The sequence below is a fragment of the Hyaena hyaena genome, unplaced genomic scaffold (assembly GCF_003009895.1).
Source record: "Hyaena hyaena isolate Hyena2069 unplaced genomic scaffold, ASM300989v1 scaffold_124, whole genome shotgun sequence".
Taxonomy (NCBI): Eukaryota; Metazoa; Chordata; class Mammalia; order Carnivora; family Hyaenidae; genus Hyaena; species Hyaena hyaena.
This window is the reverse complement of record NW_024080755.1, coordinates 3,103,014-3,127,430: the sequence shown is the minus strand read 5'-3', so window position 1 is coordinate 3,127,430 and position 24,417 is coordinate 3,103,014. Positions and strand designations below refer to the sequence as shown.

Below are 24,417 nucleotides of genomic sequence, written 5' to 3'. Positions count from 1 at the left end.
GGCTCGGCAACAGGCTGAAAAATAAATCTTTACCGCCACCCTTCACTAATAGCTGGTACAAACTCAGTAACATTCTCCTAAAGATGCTGTGGGGAGGGCATGGAAGCGCACCGTGAACTGTTTCGGGGTGAGGGGAGAAAAAATTCTACGGGGCTGGAGGCAGTTTGAAAATGGCTCCCTCCATCTTCAAGCAAGACTTCATTTTCCGTCTACATGATGGATATCTGCAAACACCACCTTAAGCCTGTGCACGTCTCTGCCCAAAGATTTCTTTCCACTCCAAGAATCAAATAAGGGGTTGGAGGGCATTATCACTGTACTTTACACTGGCTCGATGAGTCATTTTAATGGAGGACTGCTCTTCTTACCCTCTTATCCGGGGAGATAAAGGATGGGGAAAACTTGTAAGCTTATAAAGCAATCTACAAACAGCCTAGCTAGGCTAGGGATACCTATTTGCGGGAAAACACGCCGAAAAAACACGCCCGGACTTCGGGAAGCCCGAAGGGCCGCAGCCAGCGCCGCTCTCAGCTCAGCTCGGACCCGAGGTCCACCCCGGTCCCTCCAGCCGTCGCGCGGGTCGGCGGTTGATGAGCACCGGCCGGCTGTTTTGAGGAAGAGAGCCCGGCTGGAAAAGCCTGCCGGCTCAGACACCACGCGGAGCCAAAGCACTGTTTCAGACGCAGTTGAAGAAACCGCTCTCAGGCTGGACGAAGGCGGAGCAGCAGCGCAGGCTGAGCCAACAGACGAGCCTTAAAATGCCTAGAGCAGTCCTAGGCCGGCCTCCGGCGCGAGGCACTCTGGGACTTGTAGTTTACTTCCCAGTCAGCGTTTTTCCCATCTCGTTTCCCCGCCTTTCAACGTCGCTTTTATTCTCACCCTCTCCTTCCAGCACGCCGACTTCCTGGTCGCCGCACGTCCTCACTTACGACTACACTACCCAGAAGTCTCTTCTTCGCGACTCGGCGCGCCGTGGGCGCCGTCCGGCTCCCGTGGACTACAATTCCCAGAAGTCCTCTGGAGAAGTGCTTCCCTCTTTCTCCAGGACCACAATTCCCAGAACCTTCAGCTTCGCGGCCGTTCCCTTTTCACTCAATCTCTTCTGGAGCTGGCTGGGCTTCAGCCGGCCTGCTGGCGCACAGCGACGACGTGATTCGTCGGGACTGGGCACAGGCTTTCCTTAGCGGCCCGTTTTTCTCCCCACTCAGTTATCCCATTTACAGGCCGTCGCGGCTGGCCTGAGCGGTGACCTGGCGGGCCGCGCCTGCGCTCTGCCCCGTTTCCTGCCTGGCTGGTGGCGGTGGCCATTTTGTTCATCCTCCTCCTCCTCCTGCTCCTCCTGGTTGGAGCGCAGTGTCCGGAGCGGGCTGGGGGGAGAGAGCCCGAGAGCAGGGTTTGGTGCCTTCTCCTCTGTCCCCAGCCGGTGCCCGGAGCCCCCCTCCCCTTCCTCCCTACCCCCTCCCCTCCCCAGCCCTGCCCTCCCCCTTGTCCCGGGATCGCTCCGTCGCACCCACCATGATGGAAGACGACGGGCAGCCCCGGACTCTGTGAGTACCCGAGACGGGGGTTGCCAGGCGCCGAGAGGCACCGCGGGAGTCGTTGAGGGAGGGAGCGGGAGAGCCGGGCCGCAGCTGGGGTTCACGGCGGCTCCTGGGGTGGATTCCGGGGTGGCGCGGACGCGAAGTGCATTCCTCCTCTGTCCCCTTTTCCTTGGGAAGGAAGCCCTCCCTTCCCCCCCAAGCAGTCGCTTCCTGGGGTCTGGGGTTTGTTTCGACCTTTTCCTCCCGCGCCCTCCTTTGCACGCCCTTCCTAGGCCGGGTTTCGGCGCGGCAGGGGCTGTCAGGCCCGGGAGAGCTCCCGCTCCCCCTCTGCCGCGGGGGCCCTGGACTGGGGCCGGGAGCTGCCGGTCCCCACGGGGGCAGGGCCTGGGTGGGGGTGGGACCGGGGGTGGGACCGCAGCCTCGTGCCCGGCGGGCCCGGAGGAAGGAGCACTCCGCGCCCAGCACGTCCCCAGCTGCATCGCTCCCAGCTCTGCTCCCAAGCTCGGCTCCCCGAGGGAGCTGGGCACTCTTCTTCCACCCCAGTCCCTTCTCTCTCTCTGCCCCACGTGCCCCCGCCCACGCTGTCAGAGACACTCGGAAAGCGCCCGCTACTTTTGAAGTGCAGGAGGGATGCCTCTTGCCAGCGGAGCATCTTTCCCTTCTGGGAAGTTTACTTTGAGCGCTACCTACGCTAAACTGACAACCGGTTGTTACACTGCTTTTGCTCTTGTGGTGTTGCCTCCTCCTAATCTGTTTTGTGCTTTGAGACCTTCAGAATGGGATAAAATGATGTCTGGCCACTATCCGGTGTGTGTCTTCTGAGCGCTTTTTCTTCCGCCTTGCTGTTGCTTTTTTCCCCTGAAGCCCGATCTAATGAATGAATTTCATCTTCCAACCGCTTATTCGAGTTTTCCTTTCTTTCCCAATGAAGAGTGATGACTCAGCATTTGCATTCCTTTCCGGAGAGTGTGGCGCTCCTTTCTTTTTTTTTTCTACATTAAAAAAAAAAAAAGTCTGAGTAATTTCTAATGAAATGTTGAAGTTGGGCACCTTCGGTTTTCGTAGCCTCTGGAAACTCAGCACCTACCTCCAGCACAAGGAGTCAGGTCGCTGCTTTGTTTTCTCTTGCCTCTGCCTAGTATTGATATGATCATAGTCCACTTGGCTCTGCTCTCTGTTGGGGAAATTACTTTTTGGGGAATAGATGAAGGTGGATGGGTACTTAGGAACTCTGACTAGCTTCTCATCTCTTATACCAAAGAAAGTCCGCCCAGTAAAGAAGATAGCTATCTGTGTACAGTATTGATACAGGTTTGGGTTTTGTTTTGTTTCGAGGGGGATCTGGGGGGTGGGCTTGCACTCTTTGTAATCTTATTTTTCTAATGTCTCCCTAAAGTATTTGCCATCCTGCTTTGAGAATGTGAAGCCAACTTATCCCATCAAATGCTTCAATGAAAAGCCTGCTTAGGAGAATTTTTATATTTTTGTTTTGTGCTGTCTCCCATTTCTAACCTTTTTTCCCAGAAAAGAGAGAATTGGGATAATTTGAAATTTGCCCTTTAAAAATCTCTTGAAGCAAAGGCTGGATAGTTAGCCATGTGTGCTTTGATGGAAACATCTGAGAAAGTTGGGTTTAGTGCCCAGCTAGCATATATTTAACAAAGGTAAACGTTACGTTCGTTGCTCCTAAGCATCTGAAATCTCATCACTGCATCATAACAGCTACTGAGTAACTGGTAAATTCTCACACCTTATTTCTCATTAACTGTATCTGTCTGTTCCTTATGAAGAGGAATTCCTGATTTTGTCAGGCTAAATAATAGGCCATTTCACTACCTTTAAGTCATAGAACCATCTCTGCATTTTCCTTATGATCTCCATCAGACCTTCTCCAGTAGACTAATGAGCTTTGTCACTGATTTCTTACCTCTATTTTCTCCAACATCCTCTCCTTATTTGAAACACACTTAAGTCGTCTATGCTTACAGTTGTCTAAGAATGTGACATGTGTCCATGTGAGTAAAGAAACATCTGGAGCTTAGTTGTACCTGTGTGCTAGTACGTGTTTTATTATTCTGTCTTCCTTTTTCCTTCTCCCACTCTTCTCTATGGGAAGGGTTTTTTTTTTTTTTTTTTTTAGACAAAGACTGCTACATCTCCCTAGGTCTTACCCCTGCAGCACTTAGTTCACTGCCTGGAACACAAGAGGTACTCAAATATTTTACAATGGTTATGCTTCTTTTCATTAAATTAGCATTAAGTTTGTTTTTTTAAAGTCCTGATTGATGTAAAATTATGAGCAGACATGGCTGTCATACATGGCGTGGTCTGTTGGTTTATATATATATATTTTAAAAACCTTCATATGTAGAATTTTGAGGTAAAAGCAAAAGTTTCAGAATTGGGATTTTTGGATCAGATTTTGATAAAAGTAATGCATATTAGTTTTTCCTAAGTGTTCATTTTACATAATTCCCCCTCAGAGCGTTGTTTCAGGTATATGTAACATGATGAAAACTGAACGTTACTATTAGAGGTTGACCTCTAGTAGAATTTCTTTTTGTTTACTTATGGAGATCCTTTTATTTTACATTGCAATTTGTGGGTTAGGTTTTCAAGTGGCTAGTATGTTTTAAAAGAATGTACTCTTAACAAAGCATATCTTAAACTGTTTCCTTAAAATGCCTGTGTGTTACTAGTGAGGTTTTTTTCCTGCAGACACACACAAGCTAAGACATATGGTTCTATCATCAGAAAACAATATGGTGTTTATAGCCTAGGTAGGTCTTTAAATATTCATTACCTACAGTATTACTAATTTATGTTTGATGGTATTTAAAGTGGTATAGAATTGCTTTGATATTCAGCCTAAAGTTTATTTACCCTTTAAAGGTTTGTTTTCTGATGTTCTTTGTTCTTATTTGACATTTATTTTGGGATTACATGTATGGGATAACTTGTGATCTAAAAAACAAACAAATGAGATCGTGCTGTGTAATCTGGTGTTGGACGTGAGCTGCCCACCACCGACCTCGTAGGCCCCACGTCTCACACTTGTGTCGTGGCTGGCTTTTGAGTGCAGTGATTTGCTCCATGGTATATCTGAATCTACAATACAACATTGAGTTATAATGATGTTCTATTGTAGTTTAATTAACTTTCTTCATTTATCTGACACGCCAAAAGGAGTCAAAATTGTGGATCTGGGATTACACCATGTTATGCAATGCCATCCTTTAAGGCTGTTCTTTCTTTTTGATAGAGGCTGTCAAAAAAGGAGGAAATAAAGCAGTGATTTAGAGTATAATCTGCACATCTGAGGACAATAGCAGAAGAAACTATTAGGTCCCGTTGTAAAATTGACTAGCTATACCATGGGTTTGGCTATATTGTGACTGTAATTAAACACCTCGTTCAGCTTAATCATGTTCTGTTTCTTTATAATGTGTGTGTATGTGTGTTCTATCCTTATATAGTGGTCTGTTCATTTGGACCCTCCACCCCCACCCTCACACCTTTCCTCCCCTGTGCCTCTTCCTCAAATGAAATACTAACAAATTGATTAGTTCATTAGAGCCCCATTGAAGGATATTGTTATAAAATCTCTTCTATAGGAACTTGCCAAGAACAAAAGCAGAAATGTTACTTTGATGGAAATTTAGCCGTAGTATCTTGTGTAAAAGTGCAGGTAATTTCAACCTTGGTAGCTCTTTTCAGAGTGAGAACATGTTCTGTGTTGAAAAAGCTTGATTAGTCTTCCGAAAAGGCATGATGTTCTTAACTTAAAATTCTGCCCAGCTGGACATAGGAAGTAGTTTGGCAATGTGAACTTTTGCCTGCAGTCAAACTGCCAAGTCCCTGGTCTCAAATTGGATTTTAACCCTTATGTTGGGGATAAAAGCACCATTTTCCATTTTTAATGCTTTAGTCCCTACAGTTCCTGTTCATAGAAGACAAAATAGATCTAAGGTATGCCTTTGTGGGTTTTTTGGTTTTTTTTGTAAAGAATTGTTTTCGAAATTTTCTAGGTGTTTACTCTTTGAATTGACCTCTCAATACAAGAGTTTGAGCCATTTGTCTTCTTCTGTTATGTTGTATGTTCTTCAAGTAAAAATTTTATATATACTTAAACATTTGGAACTTTAGAATGCATTGACTACTTCATAACCAGAACAGAACAAAAGTGAAGTGTAGAAACTATAACGTAGAGAGAGAAAAGATAGCATTTCAGTGTACTGCCAAGAGATGATTTTCTTTCCAGGTTAGGTGTTGAACATGTGTCTTAACAGTATTTTTGTTAGTATTTATTTTGGGAAAAAAATGTTACGATAATGTAGGGTACTTAAGCTGTGTAGTACAGTATTTTAACAGCTGTAAGAAGTTTTTCTGTTGAGTATTATGAAGGATGAAGGCACACACAGATGATGAATTACAGAACTAGAGTAAGGGAGAAGGCAGTCTGAGTTTTGGGTGAGATTTAGGTGAAATTATATGATGAATTACTTCCTTTTTATCCTGGTAAATTATGTGTTCTGTGTGGTGTTATGGAAGGCCTTTTTTATATTAGTGTTTGGAGTTTAGTTTGCTGCTTTACCACTGAACTTTTAGTGGAGATATTTAAAAAATAGGAAACCTGAACACTGGATTGTTGAATTTCATGATATTCTAAACTTAGATTACCATTTTGCTCTCTGACATCAGTGCTTGAAATGTGAAGTGCTGTATCTAAATGTACCTCTAGAAATTCTTCAAAATTTATAACTCACTCGAAAAATGTTCACTTGGAATACAAATCCTATTAAGCAGTAATAGCTTTAATTGTGAGTGTTAGGTGTGGATCCCCATGCAGTTTTTTTCCTCAACAAGTCATTGTAGAAACAGTAACACAAATTTAAAACTATGTAAGTTATTTAAATTTTATTATATTAAAACGGTGATTCTATTAACTTCGTTATTAGTGTCAGTATGTGAAAATGAGTTCTATCCATTCCTCTTGTATTCTCTTAGAAATGAACTAACTAGCACTTTAAGTTAAATGAATATAATGTTTAGGAGACCAAGATCACTTGTTCGTTTCCTTTATAGATAATTCTGCCTTGTACAAAAAGAAATTATTCCCTGGAATCAGGCTCACAAACCCCAATGAGTTAAAAATGAATAGGCAGTTGTCTGATGAGCTTATAATCCTATATAACCTTTTGCTACTGTTGGAAAAAGTATGTCACTCCATGGCCTACCAATGGGTCTGCTCTACTTTAATTAGAAGAAAAAGATGGCATAGTAGACCTAAACCAGTTTGTCACTGATTTAATCTTCTATTTAAGTAACATTGGACTTATGTTTCAGTTTTAGAGCATGTAATTGTTAGTACCCACTGCAGTGAAAATTCTTAGCTGAACTGGGAAATTGCTACTCATTCTTCTTCTTTTTTTAAAAAATGTTATTTATTTTGAGAGGGAGAGAGCAGGGGAGGGGCAGAGAGAGAAAGAAAGAGAATCCCAAGCAGGCCCCTTGCTGTCAGCACAGAGCCCAATACAGACTCGAACCCATGAACTGTGAGGTCATGACCTGAGCTGAAATCAAAAGTCGGACACTTAACTGACTGAGCCACCCAGGCACCCTTGCTGTTTATTCTTTTTTTTTTTTTTTAATGTTTTATTTATTTCAGAGAGAGAGAGAGAGAGACAGACAGACAGACAGACAGCATGAGCAGCGGAGGGTCAGAGAGGGAGACAGAATCTGAAACAGCCCCCAGGCTCTGAGCTAGTTGTCAGCACTGAGCCCAATACGGGGCTTGAACCCACGAACCTTGAGATCATGACCTGAGCTGAATTCAGAGACTTAACTGACTGAGCCACCCAGGCGCCCCAGTGCATTCTTAATCAGATAATTTTTTTTACACTTTACCTTTCTCAGTTTATTTTTCCTTTTCAGAATGTTCCAGCTTAAAGCAGTTATATATATATTTAATATGGTAACTGTCGATGCAAGGCTTATTTTGGTCTCAGTACTCAGTTTCCAGATGTTATATACTATCGTTAGGAAAATAAACCTTATGTCTTTTTAATTTCCAGGAGAAACTATGTTAAATTTTATAAATATTTTTGGGTTTATGAGGTCGTTCATAAAAGATGTGAGTTTTAGGATTTATACACCGAGTACCAGAAACTCTTAAAAGCTTGGCAATTTATTAGGCTAAATTAATACAAATTCACAGGACAAGAGAGACCCAGTGGTCATTTCAGGGTGGTGGTGTTCGTTTCTTTTGAGTTTCTCTGTATTCAGAATTTCTTATAAAAAATATATGTATTCAATTTGTAATTTTAACAAATAATCCCAAAGCTTTAAGTAGGTGTAATCAGAAGTATACCTAGATTTTCTCCAAATTTCTGAAGAAATCTTGTATTTGCTTTGTTATCTATATAAATAAGAATTTTATTGCTTCTGATGTATTTTAGATTAGGAGATTTTATTTTGTTGCCTTGCTTTCCTAAATTAGAACAATGAAGACATATCAATAAATCTTATTTAGCAAGACAAAACAAAGCCCTCCAGTCTCTGTTTTGCTCTAGCTTTAATTCTGTTCTTTGTTGGTGTAATTGCTTTAGTCGTGGTTCTAAGAGAAACTCACCTTATGTTTAATATCCCTTTACGATCAGGTGTTGTAATTAATCAGTATTTTTGGTTGTGTGTGAGAGAGAGAGAGTGTGAGAGAAAGAGAGACACACACACACATTATTTTGAACTCTGTTTTACATCCAGAAATTGTAGTTATTTTGAGACTGGTTTAATTTTTTATTATTTTTCTTCTAACAAAAAAGATGAAAAAATGATATATAGGTTACAGAATAATAGGGGTATTATTTTGAGATGTACAAATGAACACTGATTTCTTTTTTATAACATGTATGAAGTGGTGCTTTAGTGGCCTAGCTTAGTACCTAAGAACAGTTGCTGCTTTCCTACACAAGGGTTAATCTTACTTTCGTAGGATTAGGCTTAATTGGAAAAATGCTATTGAAGACAGGAAGTTCAAATGAAATAAAAGGTGTTGAGTTAAATGATAATGCATTAGAGCCAGAGTTGAAGCGAAATTGCTGATAATATCTTCTTCTTCTTCTTCTTGAACAGATACGTAGGTAACCTCTCCAGAGATGTGACGGAAGTCCTTATACTTCAGTTATTCAGTCAGATTGGACCCTGTAAAAGCTGTAAAATGATAACAGAGGTAAGATCTTCCCACTTCCATGTGCTGACAGCGTGGTGTTTACCATTTTGAGATACATGAGGGGATTAGTATCCTTTTAAAATATCGTTTAAAGCCTCAAGTCCTTCTGACGGAGAGAGTTACGTTTGTTGTGTTGACTTACTACTTTGATTTGGCTGACAAGCTAGGTTTAGAAAGGAGTTTTATTTGGGAGGACAAAGTTTGTGTGCTGTTCTCTCACATGGTCATTCGTCAGGATATAGTTGTCAGCAAGTGATTCTGCTTGTAAAAGTTGTTAGAGCTTATCTCAGAGGGTTGAAAACTGAGGTAATGTTGCATATGCATTCACTTGGAATGTTATGGATTCAGATGATAATCACGTAAAGTTTAGAAGCGGTTCGTGCGAGAGCATCTTGGGCCTTCTTGGTCATGCTGCGGCACCATGCGTCCTGAGCTTCATTAATAAATACTAATAACTGAGCAGCTCTACACAGATAGGAATTAAATTGTTAGGGTAAGGATTTTCTTTTCCTTTTTGTAAAGAAAACTTCCTTTTCATACTTTACTGGTTACGACTGTGTAGCAGTGCCCAAAGATTTGTGTTTCAGTTCATTCTCGTCTTCCTCTTTGTTCACCTACACACTTTTTAGACTATTTACTGTGTACCAGCTATTCCGGTAAGTGCCAGAAATGCAGTGACGAATAAGTCCGTTCTTAGCCCCGTAGAGTTTTTCCGCCTAATGAGGGGGACAGAGGAGTTAGCAGGCACTAATGACAGAGGATGATAGGGGGGGGGGGGGGGGGGGGGGGGGGGGGGGGGGGGGGGGTGGGGGGGGGTGGGGTGCAGAGGTCCGGTAGGGTCTGGTCTGGGGCAAGGGGAGGCTTTCTGGGAGGAGTCAGCATCTGGGCTGAAACCGAAGGATAGCAGTGGAATCTGAGGAGGAAGGGATTCTGGGTGAGAGAAAAGTGTTGATCCCACTGGTGCACACAGGGAACAGGGGGACCGGAGAGAGGAAGTGGGAAGGGAGAAACCTTAGCATGATTGGCCTTCAAACGAGATTAGTCAGAAAAGATGCCAGGAGATGAGGCAGGAGTGTTCTCCAGGGCCGGAAGCTGTGTGTTATGCCCCTCCCCCCCACCCCCGCAAGGGGACCAGGGAAAGCAAATTGGCCGTTTAATCTTCTTTCTTTACTAATAATAATCATCATTCTGTTCCAGTATCTCTCCTTTCCTTCTTGTCTTTGATTATTTATTCATTCATTCATCCTTCTATTCATCAAAAATGTACTTGGTGCCAACACTTTCAAAGCACTGGGGATATAGTGGAGAGCCAGGTAAAGGAGACTCATGAGTTTACTTACATTGAGGATGTTGTTAACAAAACAAGTAAACAAGATACTTACAGATAGGGATAAGAGCTATGAAGCCAATACAACAGTTCTGTAATGGGGATTGGAGGTTTGGTGCTAATATATGCCAGGTGATGAGGGAAGAGGTCACCTCTTAGATCTAAGGATAGGAATAACAAGATGGTACCATCTGTTAAGAGCTGGAGGCAGAGGAGCGCCTGGATGGCTCAGTTGGTTGAGCATCCGGCTTCAGCTCAGGTCATGATCTCACAGTCCGTGCGTTCGAGCCCCGCGTCGGGCTCAGTGCTGACAGCCAGCTCAGAGCCTGGAGCCTGCTTCAGGTTCTGTGTCTCCCTCTCTCTGACCGTCCCCTGCTCACGCTGTCTCTATCTCTCTCAGAAATAAATAAAACATTAAAAAAAAAAAAAAAAAAAAGGAAGAAGAAGGGGAATGAGTTACTCTGGTTTGCATTTTTTTTTTTAATGTTTATTTTTGAGAGAGAGAAAGAGAGCGTGAGCGTCAGAGGGGCAGAGAAACAGAGGGAGACACAGAATTTGAAGCAGGTTTCAGGCTCCGCTGTCAGCACAGAGCCTGATGTGAGGCTTGAACCCATGAACCACGAGATCATAACCTGAGCTGAAGTCGGATGCTTAAATGAGTGAGCCACCCAGGGCCCCCTGATTTGCATTTTTAAGATTATTTGGAGAATGACTATTGTCAAGAATGGATTGTAGGGGGCAGGAATGGGAGGAGGGAAACCAGCTGGGTTTATTTTACTCATCCAGGTAAGAGAGGGTGGGGGCTTGTTCTGTAAAGTGGTAGGTGTAGAAATAGAAATAAGCAAGTTTGGAGTATAATTTGGAGGTGGAATCAATAGGACTGGATTGGCGGCAGGGACATATGGGAAAGGAAGACATCCAGAAAAGACACTAAGATTCTTGTTTGCAGTTGTGTGGATGGTAATGCTATTTATTTGCTCAAATGGGCATGACCAAGGGAGGCACAGGGTGGGTGAGGGGAGTGGTGGGAATCAGGAGTTCTGTTTGGGCAGTGTTAAATTGAAGGTGTGCGTGTTAGACAAATGAATTTATATGTAGGTAGTTAGATAAACTGAAAGACCAGTGCTGATGACATGAGCTTGCAGTGGTGTTTGAACCTGTGGGACTAGATGAGATCTAGTCGCTGCATCTATAGAGAGTGCTTGCTGATAGAGAAGAGTATTTAGATAGGAGTTCAGATCCTGAACTCCTGGACCTGGTAGAGTTCAGGTCCAAGTGCTGGAGCATCTCAACATTAGAGTGACATTCAGAGTTTGAGTGAAGGGGGAAAACCTACCTTCTGAAAGATCCTCCAGTGAGAAAACCAGAAAACCAAGAGGCTGTGTGGACCCTAAAATAGAATATTTAAGGGAGAGAGAGTTGGTAGCCGTTTTGAATTCTGCTTGAAAGTCAAGATGAGGGCAGAAGGGGTCACAGAGGTGGCAGAGGGTCGCTGGGGAGCTCAGCGCAGTTTCGTTGGCCTGGTTGGGTAGGAAGCTGCCTGGAGTGGGTTCAGGGGAGCATGGGGTGTGAGAAAGTTGGAAAGAGTCCCTAGCAGGTTTCTGAGAAACATTTGATAAAGATTTGTTTTAATAGTATTCTTTTTAAAGCCTGTGTGCACAGTCAGTTATTTGAGGGGAGAGGGATTTGAAATGAGTTTTTCTAATTCATACATGTCCTACTATTGCAGCATTCAGACTTGGGGATAGTGTAAAATTTCCTTATTTCTCTGTGTTGACATTTCTGTCATCCAACAAAAATTGGTGACAGTACTAATTAAGGTAAGGGCACAGTTGAATTTTTTAGAGTATCCCTTGGTGGCATAGGTGGGAAGCTTCCAGAGAGCATGAACGCTACTACAGACTATATAGGCATTTAGTTTTCTTTTTATAAATTCCATTTTAGTATGTGAAAAATCCTTTTTTCCTTTAGTTTCACGATTTTTTTTTTTTTAACCTTAGATATCATTTAGATTCTAGCTTTCTCTGTATCCTGTAATGTTATGTCACTGGTTCTGAGGCTGAAGAATTTTAACATCTCTGACAGTTGGGTTGTGACGAATCAGTGGTGTCTTAGATGAAATGCAGTGTGATGTGAATATGTGTGAGAGAGAGAGTGTGTGTGTGTGTGTGTGTGTGTACTTGCACAGTTCATACACTGAATGGGGTTGGCCTGCTACTAGTTAGATAAACTTGAAGTAAGTGGGCTAGTTTACTAAAGTCTGTTGTTACCATGATCTGCTGTGTATTTTGCTACAGTTACTGGTGTTTTCCTTAGAGACCATCAGGGCAGAAGAGATAGGAGTAAAATGAAAAATTGACTAGCATAGTTTTAGTTTGCTATTTACCTTTAAATCCTTTGTACAAGTGAACGTTACTGGTAAATGTTAACTCTTTTGTAAGAGGAATTAAATGCATGTTTTTCTTTGGAGTCTCTTCCCCATTTCCTTTCTATACCTCTTAAGAGCAGAGTTCACACGACCACGACAATAGGATTTTGTATGAGAGCCCGTAGTTTTCTTGTCAGTATTAATGATCACACTTTTTTTCCCTCAAGGAAATGCCTTCTGGTTGCTTCGCCACTATTGTTTTAGACGTCTTATTTTGGATTTTTCTTCTAAAACTTTCCTGGGATGAAAAACAGTGGTTGTTGAAAAGATCTTTGTTTTATCTGGTATTTTGTACCCCTTGTAAGTGCAACTGGAATTCCACGTTTTAAAGAGTATTATTTTTTTAGGGCATTTTACATTGAACAGTGATGATTGCTTTAGCCTTATCCAAAAAATGTATTTGTACAGTTTTGTGGCTCGTCAGTATAGGTTGCAGTTTATAAAATTTTGGTTGTTAGATTATAAAGCTGCTATACTTGTAATACTTTCTCATTGTCTTTATAGATGTCTATTTGCCTAATATTGTAGAATATATTTAATAGTTTTCTTGTATTGCTTTTTTGTTATTAAAAATTTAGCTTTGTCTTGGCATATCTTATTTAGACGTTTTCAGAAATTCTTTCCTTGATTACTAGTATATTTTTCTGGTCTTTGAAGACTAAATAGAATCTCCTGTTCAGTAGGCTATTTTCAAAGATGGGGAGTCCATTTCACTAGCTGGTTATAAATGTGAAATTTTTCTGTTTTTATTTTCATTCCTTATCCAAAAAGAAATACATATTCTCTCATCTCCTCGTATGTAGTACCAATCCTAGTTTCAATCAGGAATAAAGTTTGTAAAGTTGGTTCATTTCTATATATATATTTTTTGTCATGAGATACAGTTTACGAGGGATTATGATACATAAATAGAATTCATCCTTTTGGGAATAATGTTGGGAGAGATAAGAGCAGTGGTAAGGGGTGGTCCTTATCTCAAATCCAAACTTAAGGTTTTGTTTGGTCTAACATAAACTTCTGTTTTATATTTAATACACTTCACCAGAATTCTGTATTTTGATTTAACGCTGATAGTCATGATTCTATACTGCTCTATTGTTTCTGTTTGCGTGCAGCAGTATTCTGAGGTGCAAAGTCAGGTGAGATGTAGCTGTAAATCTTAGTTTTATAAGTGTTAGGCTTTCATAAGCTGATGCAATCTCTCCGTGTACATTCCTAGCTGTCAGTAATGTTTTTTCCTGGATTTTCTTCTCAGCAACCCGATAGCAGAAGGGTCAACTCTTCTGTTGGATTTTCTGTTTTGCAGCATACAAGCAATGACCCATATTGCTTTGTGGAATTTTATGAACACAGAGATGCAGCTGCTGCATTAGCTGCTATGAATGGGAGAAAAATTTTGGGAAAGGTAAGATAACAGAATGATGGCACCTCACGAGTGTGTAAATTTGCATGTCGAATTAGCTTGTATTCTTTTTTAGCGAGTTTTTAAACAAATACTCAGCTGTGCCAAATGATGATTTTGCTTTATTCAGCCTAGTGTTTTTACAAAAATTATCCTGTTTGATAAATGATTTAATAAGTGGTAAGTGTTAGAATTCATAATGACATGCCTAATAATTGTATTAAATATAATCTTTATTTTTAGGAGGTCAAAGTAAACTGGGCAACAACACCAAGTAGCCAGAAAAAAGATACTTCCAGTAAGTACTTCTGCTGCATTTTACTGTGGAAGAGTTCTCACATTTCCCCGGCAGCGCTACCAGCCTAAATAGGGTTTCTCTTCCCTTAGTGTTACCTGAAAAAGGCTTAGGAGCTGACTTTTTAAGTATTTGATTACCAAATGCTTTGATTTCAGATCACTTCCACGTGTTTGTTGGGGATTTGAGTCCAGAAATTACAACAGAAGATATCAAATCAGCATTTGCCCCCTTTGGTAAAATATCGTAAGTATCATAATCAATACTATACTCAGTAGTGATAGGCAGAATTATAGATGATTAACTTGTACTGGAATTAAGATTTTCTTTCCCTAGTTAGTGTGATTTTTTTTGTTTGTTGGTTGATTTGTTTTGTTTTTTTGATTAGTAGATGTTGTTGAAAATGTTAATGTCATTTCGGTGTTTTGGGGTCTTGTTTTCATCTAATCCTGTGTATAATATGTTAAAAATTTTTAAGTGATTCTGTTTGTTATCTTTGAAGCAGATGTTTGGGTGGTAAAGCCTATTATAAAGTCCAACTTTCTGTCAAATGTTTTTAAAATTTGGTGGTTAACCAAAAGTGAATGTGATGTATACTGTGTATTAAACTTTTATAGAAGGAATTATAAATTGGGAAAAGTAGGTACATCCTTGGGTATATTGTGGTTGAATTGGAAATTGTACGTGTTTAATTATAATGATAAATGTGTTTTAATATTTTAGCTCAAAAATGGTACTGTTATAATATTAAAATGTTTCATTGTCTCAGCCATAAATGTGGGATTAATTAGTAGATGTTTCTTTGTTAGCGGTATTTGATTCTGCTAGTTAGGGCCCAAATGTGGTTTGATTTTTAGCTAAGTTTATGCTCAAATTTCACTGAATGTTACATGACCAGATATATTGGAAAATTAAAAGTGGTTTTATAAGTTTTATAAAATGTTTATCACAATTTATCTTTCTGATTAAAATTTGCGTAATGTTTGTGTACTTCCTGTAGATTTAAATTAAACTCTGTAGTACTACTTTACAGGAATGTGTTTCAACTCAGAACAACAATATTTTTCTGTATACAATTTGTTGTTCTATAGATTTATTTGCAAGCAAGATTTAATTCTTAATTTTCTATTTTGATATTTGCTTTGCTTTTTAATCTTTAAATGTGGTAAGTAGTACTGTTTTAAAAATCAGTATAAAAAATAATACAGGTTGCTGTTTTTCAATCTTTATTTATACCTGAGACCTGCAGTTTTTCTAAAGTCCAAGTCACAATTAAAAGTAATAGCATTCTGGTTATTTTGCAGAATTGCTCATAAGAATGGACAGGATCTTGAAGGCTAACTGCAAGGAACTGTGCACACTGGAACTCAGTTGTAGATTTTTTTCTCATTTCTATTTATTCTTATTATACATTATTTATATATACATATTTTAGTATTTACATTTTAACATTCTATATTCAGTGGAGTTCTATATTTCCAATCATTTTAACTTACTCACTAAAATTTCTGTGTAAATTTGTTGTTTTCGTACTGGTGTGCTTAGCATTGTTGTTAGTTTTTTATTCTCCTTTCTTAAATTTCTGAAAATGTCAATTTTTCAAAATTTACAGCTGCCCAAACTCCAAAATGATGATAGAGAATTGACCAAGAAAAATAAAGAAATCTGTTAACAGGCCATGTATGCCTTTTTAATTCCTATTTTTACCTCTTTTTCAATTTTTTAATATTTCATATATTTTGTATCACTAGGCAGAAGACATTTAACTATTTAGAGATTGCATGGTAAAGTAGTTAGCATTGTTACAGTAATTTATAGAACCAGTAAACCTTAGAGGACACTAGCCAATAGAATATTAGAAAAGGAAACTATTGTTCCTATTAATCTTCAAATTTGAGCATTTAGTTTAGAAAGTGCAGGCTATTTGATTAGGTTGCATGTTTATTACATGTTTTTGTCTTACTGCTTTTTTCTAACAGGTAAAGAAGCGTTAGGGAGAGTTCAGGAATGGCAGTAGTTAATTAGGGCTAACTGGAATTTTATTTAAAAAAAATGCTCACAATACAGTGTGTGTGGTTCCTTTTAGTTTTTATTTTGAGGATGACTCTTACTTCCCTCATTTAGCTGTGCTTCTTTTCACAGGGACGCCCGAGTAGTTAAAGACATGGCAACTGGAAAATCCAAAGGCTATGGTTTTGTATCTTTTTATAACAAACTGGTATGTTTTTCACCTTAATGTAGATTTAATAAAAAATGTAGTTGTTAATTATTCTGAGTCTTGAGTATTTTTAGATGTTGGCAACAACGCTTTCTGTGTAATTTTGCATGTTTTCATAGTGGAGAATAACTGTTTTCTTGGAAATAAATAGCTGGAAAAAGAGACTGATTTTAAGGAAGAGTATTATAGGTGCATTTATGCATTGTTAAAGGTAAGATGTGTGGGAAGTCAAGCTCAGGACTAGGGCTTATGAGCTCATCTCAGAATTTGGAGGGAAGTTCAATTATATTCAATCTGAACCATGAAAATCTCAGTTTTAACTTTTAAATTGTCCATACTTTTATAGCCAGGATATTAATGACTATAGCAAATTACATAAAAGAAAATTAAATTCTTTAAGAAAGAGATACCAAAATATCTCAGCATTTTGCACTAACATTAAGATCAAGTAATAAAGCAGGCTTTGATGTTAACATTTTAGACCGGTTTCAGCATCTTACATTACCTACATTTTATTCAAGTGGCTTAAGCAGCAAGACAGAAGACAGGAGTTGTATTCTTTCTTTGCATAGATACACAGTCACATTAGTTGTGATAATTAAACTCAGCTTTATTGGCGGCATTCTGAATCACAGTGCAGAAGTCTTCTGTCTTAAAATGAGTTTTCAGTCTTGTGTCACAGCCATAATCTGTTGCTCCTAGATTGTGGATTTTTTAGGGGTAGGTAACTTAGTGTTACCTAATACTAATTTAGTATTAGAGTTTCTATAGATTCTTCAGTAAAAGTTAATATTTCAGATCAACCATTAAAATAATTTGTGAGCAGCTCTGTATTATGGGATTCCTACTTTCCCCTTTCTTGGTAGTCTGTGGGATTATGATTTTTCATTGCGTATTTGAATCATTATGATGCTTCAGTATGACCCCTTAATGCTTAAAAATGCTGCAATTTGAAATATATGAATAAAGATAGTTTTTATGTATTCACCGGAGTTCAGATCATTGTTTTTGTGATATTAGTTCAGTTTAGTATACTTAGGATGCTTAGCGAATTCATTTACTGATGAGATGTATTGGATCCAGCAGTGCCAGCATTTTATTTCATCTTAACTAGGTCTTATGTACCGCAGTTTTCTGTGTTTGTGATTACTCTTCTTTCTCTTTTTTCTCTGTAGGATGCAGAAAATGCAATTGTGCATATGGGAGGTCAGTGGTTGGGTGGTCGTCAGATCAGAACCAACTGGGCCACACGTAAACCACCTGCACCTAAAAGTACACAAGAAAGTAAGATGTCTGTTGTGTATGTTAAATACGACATGTCACAAAATCATGAATTAGTGTGGTCTTAAATTTCTTAAATTTAAATGTTAGTACTGTAAGGCTCATTTCACTTGAATATAATTTTTTGATCGTAAGGGGGCTTTGATAATTAGCATATTTGGAGTATAAACCAGCTGATTTTATAGATCAAGTCATAGGGTCAAGAAAAAAATATTATTTTCTCGCCCGGTGAGGCACATCTTAATAGTATATGGTCATCCATTTTATACTACTGTGCAATCATCAACATTTTTGTTTTCTTTCTGTATATAGATAACACTAAGCAGTTGAGATTTGAAGATGTAGTAAACCAGTCAAGTCCAAAAAATTGTACTGTGTACTGTGGGGGAATTGCCTCTGGGTTAACAGGTATAGTGTGTGATTGTCTCCTCCCCTTCCCTGCGGAGCGTCATTGTCGTTCCAGCGTCACAAGCCTTAAGTATTTTGTGTGTTTTTGTTTCTTAGATCAGCTTATGAGACAGACGTTTTCGCCATTTGGACAAATTATGGAAATAAGAGTATTTCCAGAGAAAGGCTATTCATTTGTCAGGTAAAATCCTACCTATGGCTTCCTCTTCTGTTGGCCGCGTTCCTTTCAGTTACATGATTTGATCCCCTCAGGCATCAGTGTCTGTTACATCTTTGCAACGTAGAACTTATTTCAAGTTCTGTCTACACCGAGTTGACAGATGTAACTAATGAGTTTCTGTTATTTGCTGTGTTAAGTTCTCTAAAAAAAAAAAAGACAAAGACCTCATATCCTCCTCTTTTAGGTTTTCAACCCATGAAAGTGCAGCCCACGCCATTGTTTCGGTGAACGGCACCACTATTGAAGGACATGTTGTTAAATGCTATTGGGGTAAAGAATCTCCTGATATGACTAAAAACTTCCAACAGGTAATTCGATTTTTCACAGCACTTTTTAAGGTTTCCGTCTTACATATCTACATAAAAGCTTTAGAAACTCTGTAAAATAAACAAACAGAAAATAAAGCCTATAGCTGCTTTCAGTTGATTTTATTAATGCTTTTTCAAAAGTGATTATTTTGTGGTATTAACTGAATCTTAATACTTTCTTTCCACAGGTGTCACCACCCCAATAAACTTAGACAATGATAAATAACAGAGTCCTATTCACATAAGGGTGCTTACTTAGTTTTTCTCTTCCTTGTCTCCCACTTTCTTCAAATACTGTGTTTCTTACTTCGCCCCTAAAACGGCACTCTGCTTTTTCCTAGGTCGACTATAGCCAGTGGGGCCAGTGGAGCCAGGTATACGGAAACCCCCAGCAGTACGGACAGTACATGGCAAATGGGTGGCAAGTACCGCCTTACGGAGTATACGGGCAACCTTGGAACCAGCAAGGATTTGGAGTAGAGTGAGTAGTTGGGTTTTTCCAGTGTAGAAACGGATTCGGTTTTGACAAAAGAAATAAAAAGTATGTTTTTCTAGGGAGAATCTAGTTAAAGTAAATTCATCAGACTATTTGACATTATAAGCCTTATAGAAACCTTATGAATAGTGACTGATGGTGCTAAATATTTGCTTTTTATTATGTAGGTGAAAGGGGAGGTTGGGGTAACGTTTGATGTGTCTTACTATCTCTGTTAGCAGTTGGTAGAATTTCACTGACATTTCTACTCTGTTTTATCTCCTTGTTAATTTGCTTGGAAAAGGTCTTTGTCGAGATGTGTTCACAATTTAATGATTTATGTCTGTTGGCTTGTGTGAGAAGTCTTAAGAGAGTTATGTGATACAGAGTAGCTTGCTGCCCCACCCCTCACCCCCGCCAGTTGTTCACAGAGTAGGTTGGTCCTTTGCATCTTTTTCCCCAGACCAGCCCAGATCTTTGTTGTGACTGGTTCCTTCTTCCTTCTCTTTCCAACATGAACTTGTGTTTTTTAAATTTCTTAAAAATTGAGGTACCATATGTGCAATACAGGATAGACGGATGATCTGTCATTTTATAAAAATCAGTTTTGAGATACTCTTCAGAGAAATTATTGTGTTACGTTGTGATTATCTTAACAAAGATTTAAGACTGATCCTGGGATACGTATTGTATATATGTGGACGTGTATCAGTTTTTCTTTGCTCTTTCTGGTAGGTGTGTTGATTTCTTGTCTAGTCTATGATTAGGCTCTGCTTGATTTTTGTATAAATATATAGATAAGTTTTTCTTTGTGTTTGCTCAGGATGTGTTTGTTTTTGTTTCCCCCAAGTCAATCACCTTCTGCTGCTTGGATGGGTGGATTTGGTGCTCAGCCTCCCCAGGGACAAGCTCCTCCCCCTGTAATACCTCCTCCTAACCAAGCTGGATATGGTATGGCAAGTTACCAAACACAGTGAGCTGGGACTCTAAACAAAGTTGTAATTCATGATAGCTTCAGTTTCCTGTGACACTCTGAAGACATGAAAGTAGACATCGGAAAATGAAAATATTTATTTTAAAAATTGAAATGTTTGGAACCTTTAGCACAGCTTTGCTTTGGTGAAGGACACATGTCTTCTAGTTCTGCCTTTTTAAGTTTTTGTTCATGATGGATATGAACATGATTTTTCTTTGTGTACAAAAACTAAAATAAAGTCAATAAAGACAATTCTGACTACAAATTTTGATATAATAGGAGAAATGGGTAATACGTTTTGATTCTTAGATACTATTCCATTTTTATCTTGCTGTTCAGTATTTTAACTCACTGTGTTTTTAAAAGAGCAAAAAAAAGGGAGGAACGTGAAAAACTGGGAATCACACATAAGTTCATCCTGAACCTTGATACTCCCCTACCCTACCCTGAGGTGGACCACATTCGAAGTCAGCAGAAAAAAGTGCTATTTGGAAGAAATTGCATGAGTTTGGAGTCGCTGTGGAGGAAGTACTTACTTTATGCCTAAAGAAACCGAAGCCAGACTGATAAAGAAATTTTCAAGCTAAATAAGAGACAGCATTATCTGAGTACTTGAGCAGATGTTGGTGGTTCACATTTAAGACATATTTTTAAAACTTTGAAAAGTGTTGGTTATTAAAATTGTAGTAAATGACATTTCATTTTGGGGGGAAATTCCAAGTATGGTGTTTGTATTAAAGCCAGACAGTCATACTTGTGCTTTTACATGAAGTTAAAATGATATACATTGTAAATATTGAATAACTACAGTGTTTAAAAAGCATGCTTCAACATAGAAGTAGCACCAATGTAATTATTTGAAGTAACACTTCACACGCTCCACTGCATTGAATGCAATGGATTGAAAAGAATGTTTAAGACTGACACTTCCAAGGTTGGCTACTATGTAAAATTAAAATTATACAAATTACTATACAGAAAAGGCCTTAATTTTAATTTCATACAAATCTTTGATCTTTGATGCATTAGTACATTTTAAAATGTCATTGGAAATTAATTTCTTTTTTTTTTTCTTTACATCACTTGGTATGTAAATACCTTGATTAAAACCTTGTAAACCTATTTCAAGGTTCCTCTAAGTTGTATAGTACAAGTGTTTTTAAAACTCTTGGGGTGTTTTTTAAAATTAGATCTATTTTGCCCAAGAATTTTTTTAACAAGATTGCTAAAACATCTTATTTAGACAGTTTGATGTACCAATTTATAATTGGATATTCAGCTTAAGTAGTACACAGAGTTGTGACCTTTATTTTTATTTAACTTGTTTTCCTTGTGGGTTGTGTGCATGGCGTGACCAGCCTGAGCAGAGGCTGAGTTGTATGTGTGCAGAGCTTATAAACAAATCACTTAGGTAGATGTGGAAGACTGAAATTTGCTTCTGGGGTGTTTTTCAGGCTGTGTGGATAAAATCTGCCTCAAAGTTCTATCCCAACAAGAATGTAAAAGGTAAAATCTTATGCATTTGAATTCTGACAGCTAGAGGGTGCAGATGTTCTAGCAGTGTGTTTGCAATGCTGCTTTGAGGCCTGAGCGAGCAAGATGAGAACACCCTTAGCAGTACGTGGGAAGATGCAGTTAATACCCACAAATGACTATTTTTTAAACTTTTGAAGTCTTAAAATTAGCTTTAAAATGACGATGGTTTTATAAATTGGTGACCACAATGCTTTTGATATTGTTTTTTCATCTTTGCCCCATTTAGGAGAACAGTCACATGTATTGAGCATGAATATCTGCAGGGCCTGAAGCTCGTCTTTGGGCCAGATTTGTTACAGCACTTAGTGTTACCCACTGGAGTCCTGTGACGCTCATCTGTATAAAACCCACCCTTATTTCTTTGTCTATGGCTAGTGTCCTTGGGGGACGTCATGGAAAAGTTACTGTGTGTTTTATAAGGAGAACACTCAAATTATATCAATTATGCCTCCTAGTTTAAAGTTTCTTGAATATACCTGAAACTTGAACAACTGAAGACTTCTTTTTTTCTTTTTTTTTTTTAAATCTATCAATATTAGTTCACCTTTCTTGGTCTGCCGGTACATTACATAGTGTATTGCGATAGCAGCTCCATGAAGCTGCAGTGTTTCCTGGTTGTATATTCTGAGTTAATAAAATTATCCAGACTAGTTATGTTGCCATAGTAAACATATTACTGAAGTGTCCTTCGTCTCAATCCAAAAGGGAGAAAGATTTCATGATCAGTTCACTTAATGGAAGTTATTTCATATTAAATGGTTTTTAAAATACAAAGCTACTTATCCAAATGAAACGCAGCAGTTTAAATACAACTGTCAAGCTAACACAGACTCGAGTCTATTTTATAACAAAGTGGAGTCAGTGCTATCTTGATCAATTTAAGCCTAAGAATCGTTACCTTTTCCATGTTCATTAAAACGCAGAGATTCTTTGGCATGCAAGAAAATGTTTATTTCTTAATTATTTTGAGATTTATTTTGGTGATGTGTTTCTGACTGCCATCTTTGCTCTAATAATCTCTCTACCAGTACCTCCCCCGTGCCATTCCCACTTTTTATGTCTGCTGGCAGTGAGAGGCTAAAATGACTGGCCAACGTAAGCCAAAGCTGTAAACCACAGTTGAAGTAAGTCTTTCAATAAAGACTAGACTCTATGATAAGTGGTTTTTTCTTATTGTCGTTTATTACTTAATTATTCCTTCCAGGCTGCCATGAAATGAGCAATTTTGTTTTAAGTTATTAGTAAGGTGTATGGAATACACATATATTCAGGATCCATTTCTGTGTTCTGTATAAGTGTCAAAAATCCATTAGCTTTGTTGAATTAAAATTTATAATTTCTGGATATGGAGCAGTAGGAATTTGCATTTTTCTAAAAACGTGTGCTCTACTGAATATTAATCTAGTAAAGTTTCATTAATTTAGAATCCCCAGACAATGGAAACCATTGTTTCACCACAAGTAAAGATTGCATTCAACAAACGGAAAAAAATCTACAGACACTTTTCTAGCAAGTATGGTCAAATTAAATTTTATCTCTTAGTTAAAAATCAGCATTTGGGCTTTCTCTTAATACATTTTAAACCTTGAAATTGTGTTTTTAGTATGCATTGGAAAGATGAAAAATGATTTAGGCTTTAGCTTTATATAAGCCCTCTCTTCAGTGGTCCAAAGGAGCAGGTTTTGTTAAATACGAATTCTATGTGTAGTAATAAAGTGTCCTACTTACTATGTGCAAATAGGTTACTATGAATTAGATTGCCATGTGTTCTATTTTGAAACAAGGAAATTATGTGAATAATTACAACTTGAGAGAAATGTGTTACTCCAGATTGTGGTTAATTAGTAAAGGTTAATATGCAACCTGGGCTCCAGTCTACTTAAATCAGGTCTACTTTGACAATTAGTGCAGATAGGCTAGGAACTGTAATTCACAAGGTACTTTGTGTAAGCATCTCATTTGGGGGCAAGAATGACTTTTGGTGGGGCGCCTGGGTGGCTCAGTTGGTTAAGTGTCTGACTTCGGCTCAGGTCATGATCTCACGGTCTGTGGCTTCAAGCCCTGTGTCGGGCTCTGTGCTGACAGCGCAGAGCCTGGAGCCTGCTTCCGATTCTGTGTCTCCCTCTCTTTCTGACCCTCCCCTGCTCATGCTGTCTTTCTCTCAGAAATAAATAAAACATTTTTTTAAATGTAACAAATAAGTAAATAAAAAAAAGAATGACTTTTGGTTTTAGAATTGCCGAAATGTGAAGGGAGTTCAGTTTACATCTAAGAAAGAGATACTTGGGGGTTTTTTTTGGTAATCTTGGGCCAAAGAGGGGAGCATTAATGGTAATTGGCTTTTTGATCTGGTAAGGATTTTATTCGAGGGAAGAAAGAGCTTAATCCACATAGCATTCATAGTTTGGTTTTTAAACAAGAATGTCAAGAGTAATGGTTGACAAAAGGTATGTATCAAATAAATGATCTCCGGGGTATTCTCAGTTCTAATACAGATGCTAAATTTTAACTTTTCCCAATTCTTTGTAATTCACTAACCCTTGTTTCTCTGGAGTGTTCCTCTAGGAAAGTGATATCCGTCTAATACGTCTAATATTTTGAAATCAGCTTGGAAAGTTTGCCAGACAAATGTAATTGGAGTGCCCTGGGCCGGCTGTTCGAGGAAGGCAGGGTAGCTGCATGTTGGCAAGTAGTTGCGTATGGTAGAGCTGTCCAGCCCACCCTGCCGCTGGGCTCCGCTCCCCTGCGGATCTCATTTGGACTCTGCTTCGTTC

General features: G+C 38.9%; 1 protein-coding gene across 6 annotated transcripts; it reads left to right on the top strand.

Moving 5' to 3' along the window:
- Window positions 1-1,093: 1,093 nt before the first annotated feature.
- TIAL1 (TIA1 cytotoxic granule associated RNA binding protein like 1) lies at window positions 1,094-22,799 on the top strand. Of its 6 annotated transcripts, XM_039237312.1 has the most exons (14): window positions 1,095-1,547; window positions 3,682-3,749; window positions 4,260-4,321; window positions 8,673-8,769; window positions 13,780-13,929; window positions 14,170-14,224; window positions 14,380-14,467; window positions 16,364-16,439; window positions 17,615-17,723; window positions 18,033-18,128; window positions 18,225-18,309; window positions 18,533-18,656; window positions 18,998-19,137; window positions 19,982-22,799. In XM_039237312.1, exons 4-14 carry the CDS (start codon window positions 8,758-8,760, stop codon window positions 20,106-20,108), a joined length of 1,062 nt encoding a protein of 353 aa, XP_039093243.1. In that variant the 5' UTR covers window positions 1,095-1,547; window positions 3,682-3,749; window positions 4,260-4,321; window positions 8,673-8,757; the 3' UTR covers window positions 20,109-22,799. The 6 variants fall into 6 exon arrangements, 5 of the variants coding, with proteins under 5 accessions (XP_039093241.1, XP_039093243.1, XP_039093244.1 ...); XR_005529327.1 differs by lacking the exons at window positions 3,682-3,749; window positions 4,260-4,321 and having other exon boundaries at window positions 1,094-1,547; window positions 19,982-21,613; window positions 21,870-22,799; XM_039237313.1 differs by lacking the exon at window positions 4,260-4,321.
- The last annotated feature ends 1,618 nt before the right edge of the window (window positions 22,800-24,417 follow it).

Bases quoted from the DNA above. Each gene is read 5' to 3' on its own strand.
- TIAL1 (XM_039237310.1), top strand. From the start codon at position 1,516: ATGATGGAAGACGACGGGCAGCCCCGGACTCT. The intron at 1,548-8,672 runs GTGAGTACCCGA...CTTCTTGAACAG, and splicing joins GACGGGCAGCCCCGGACTCT to ATACGTAGGTAACCTCTCCA. The intron at 8,770-13,779 runs GTAAGATCTTCC...TTTTCTTCTCAG, and splicing joins GCTGTAAAATGATAACAGAG to CAACCCGATAGCAGAAGGGT.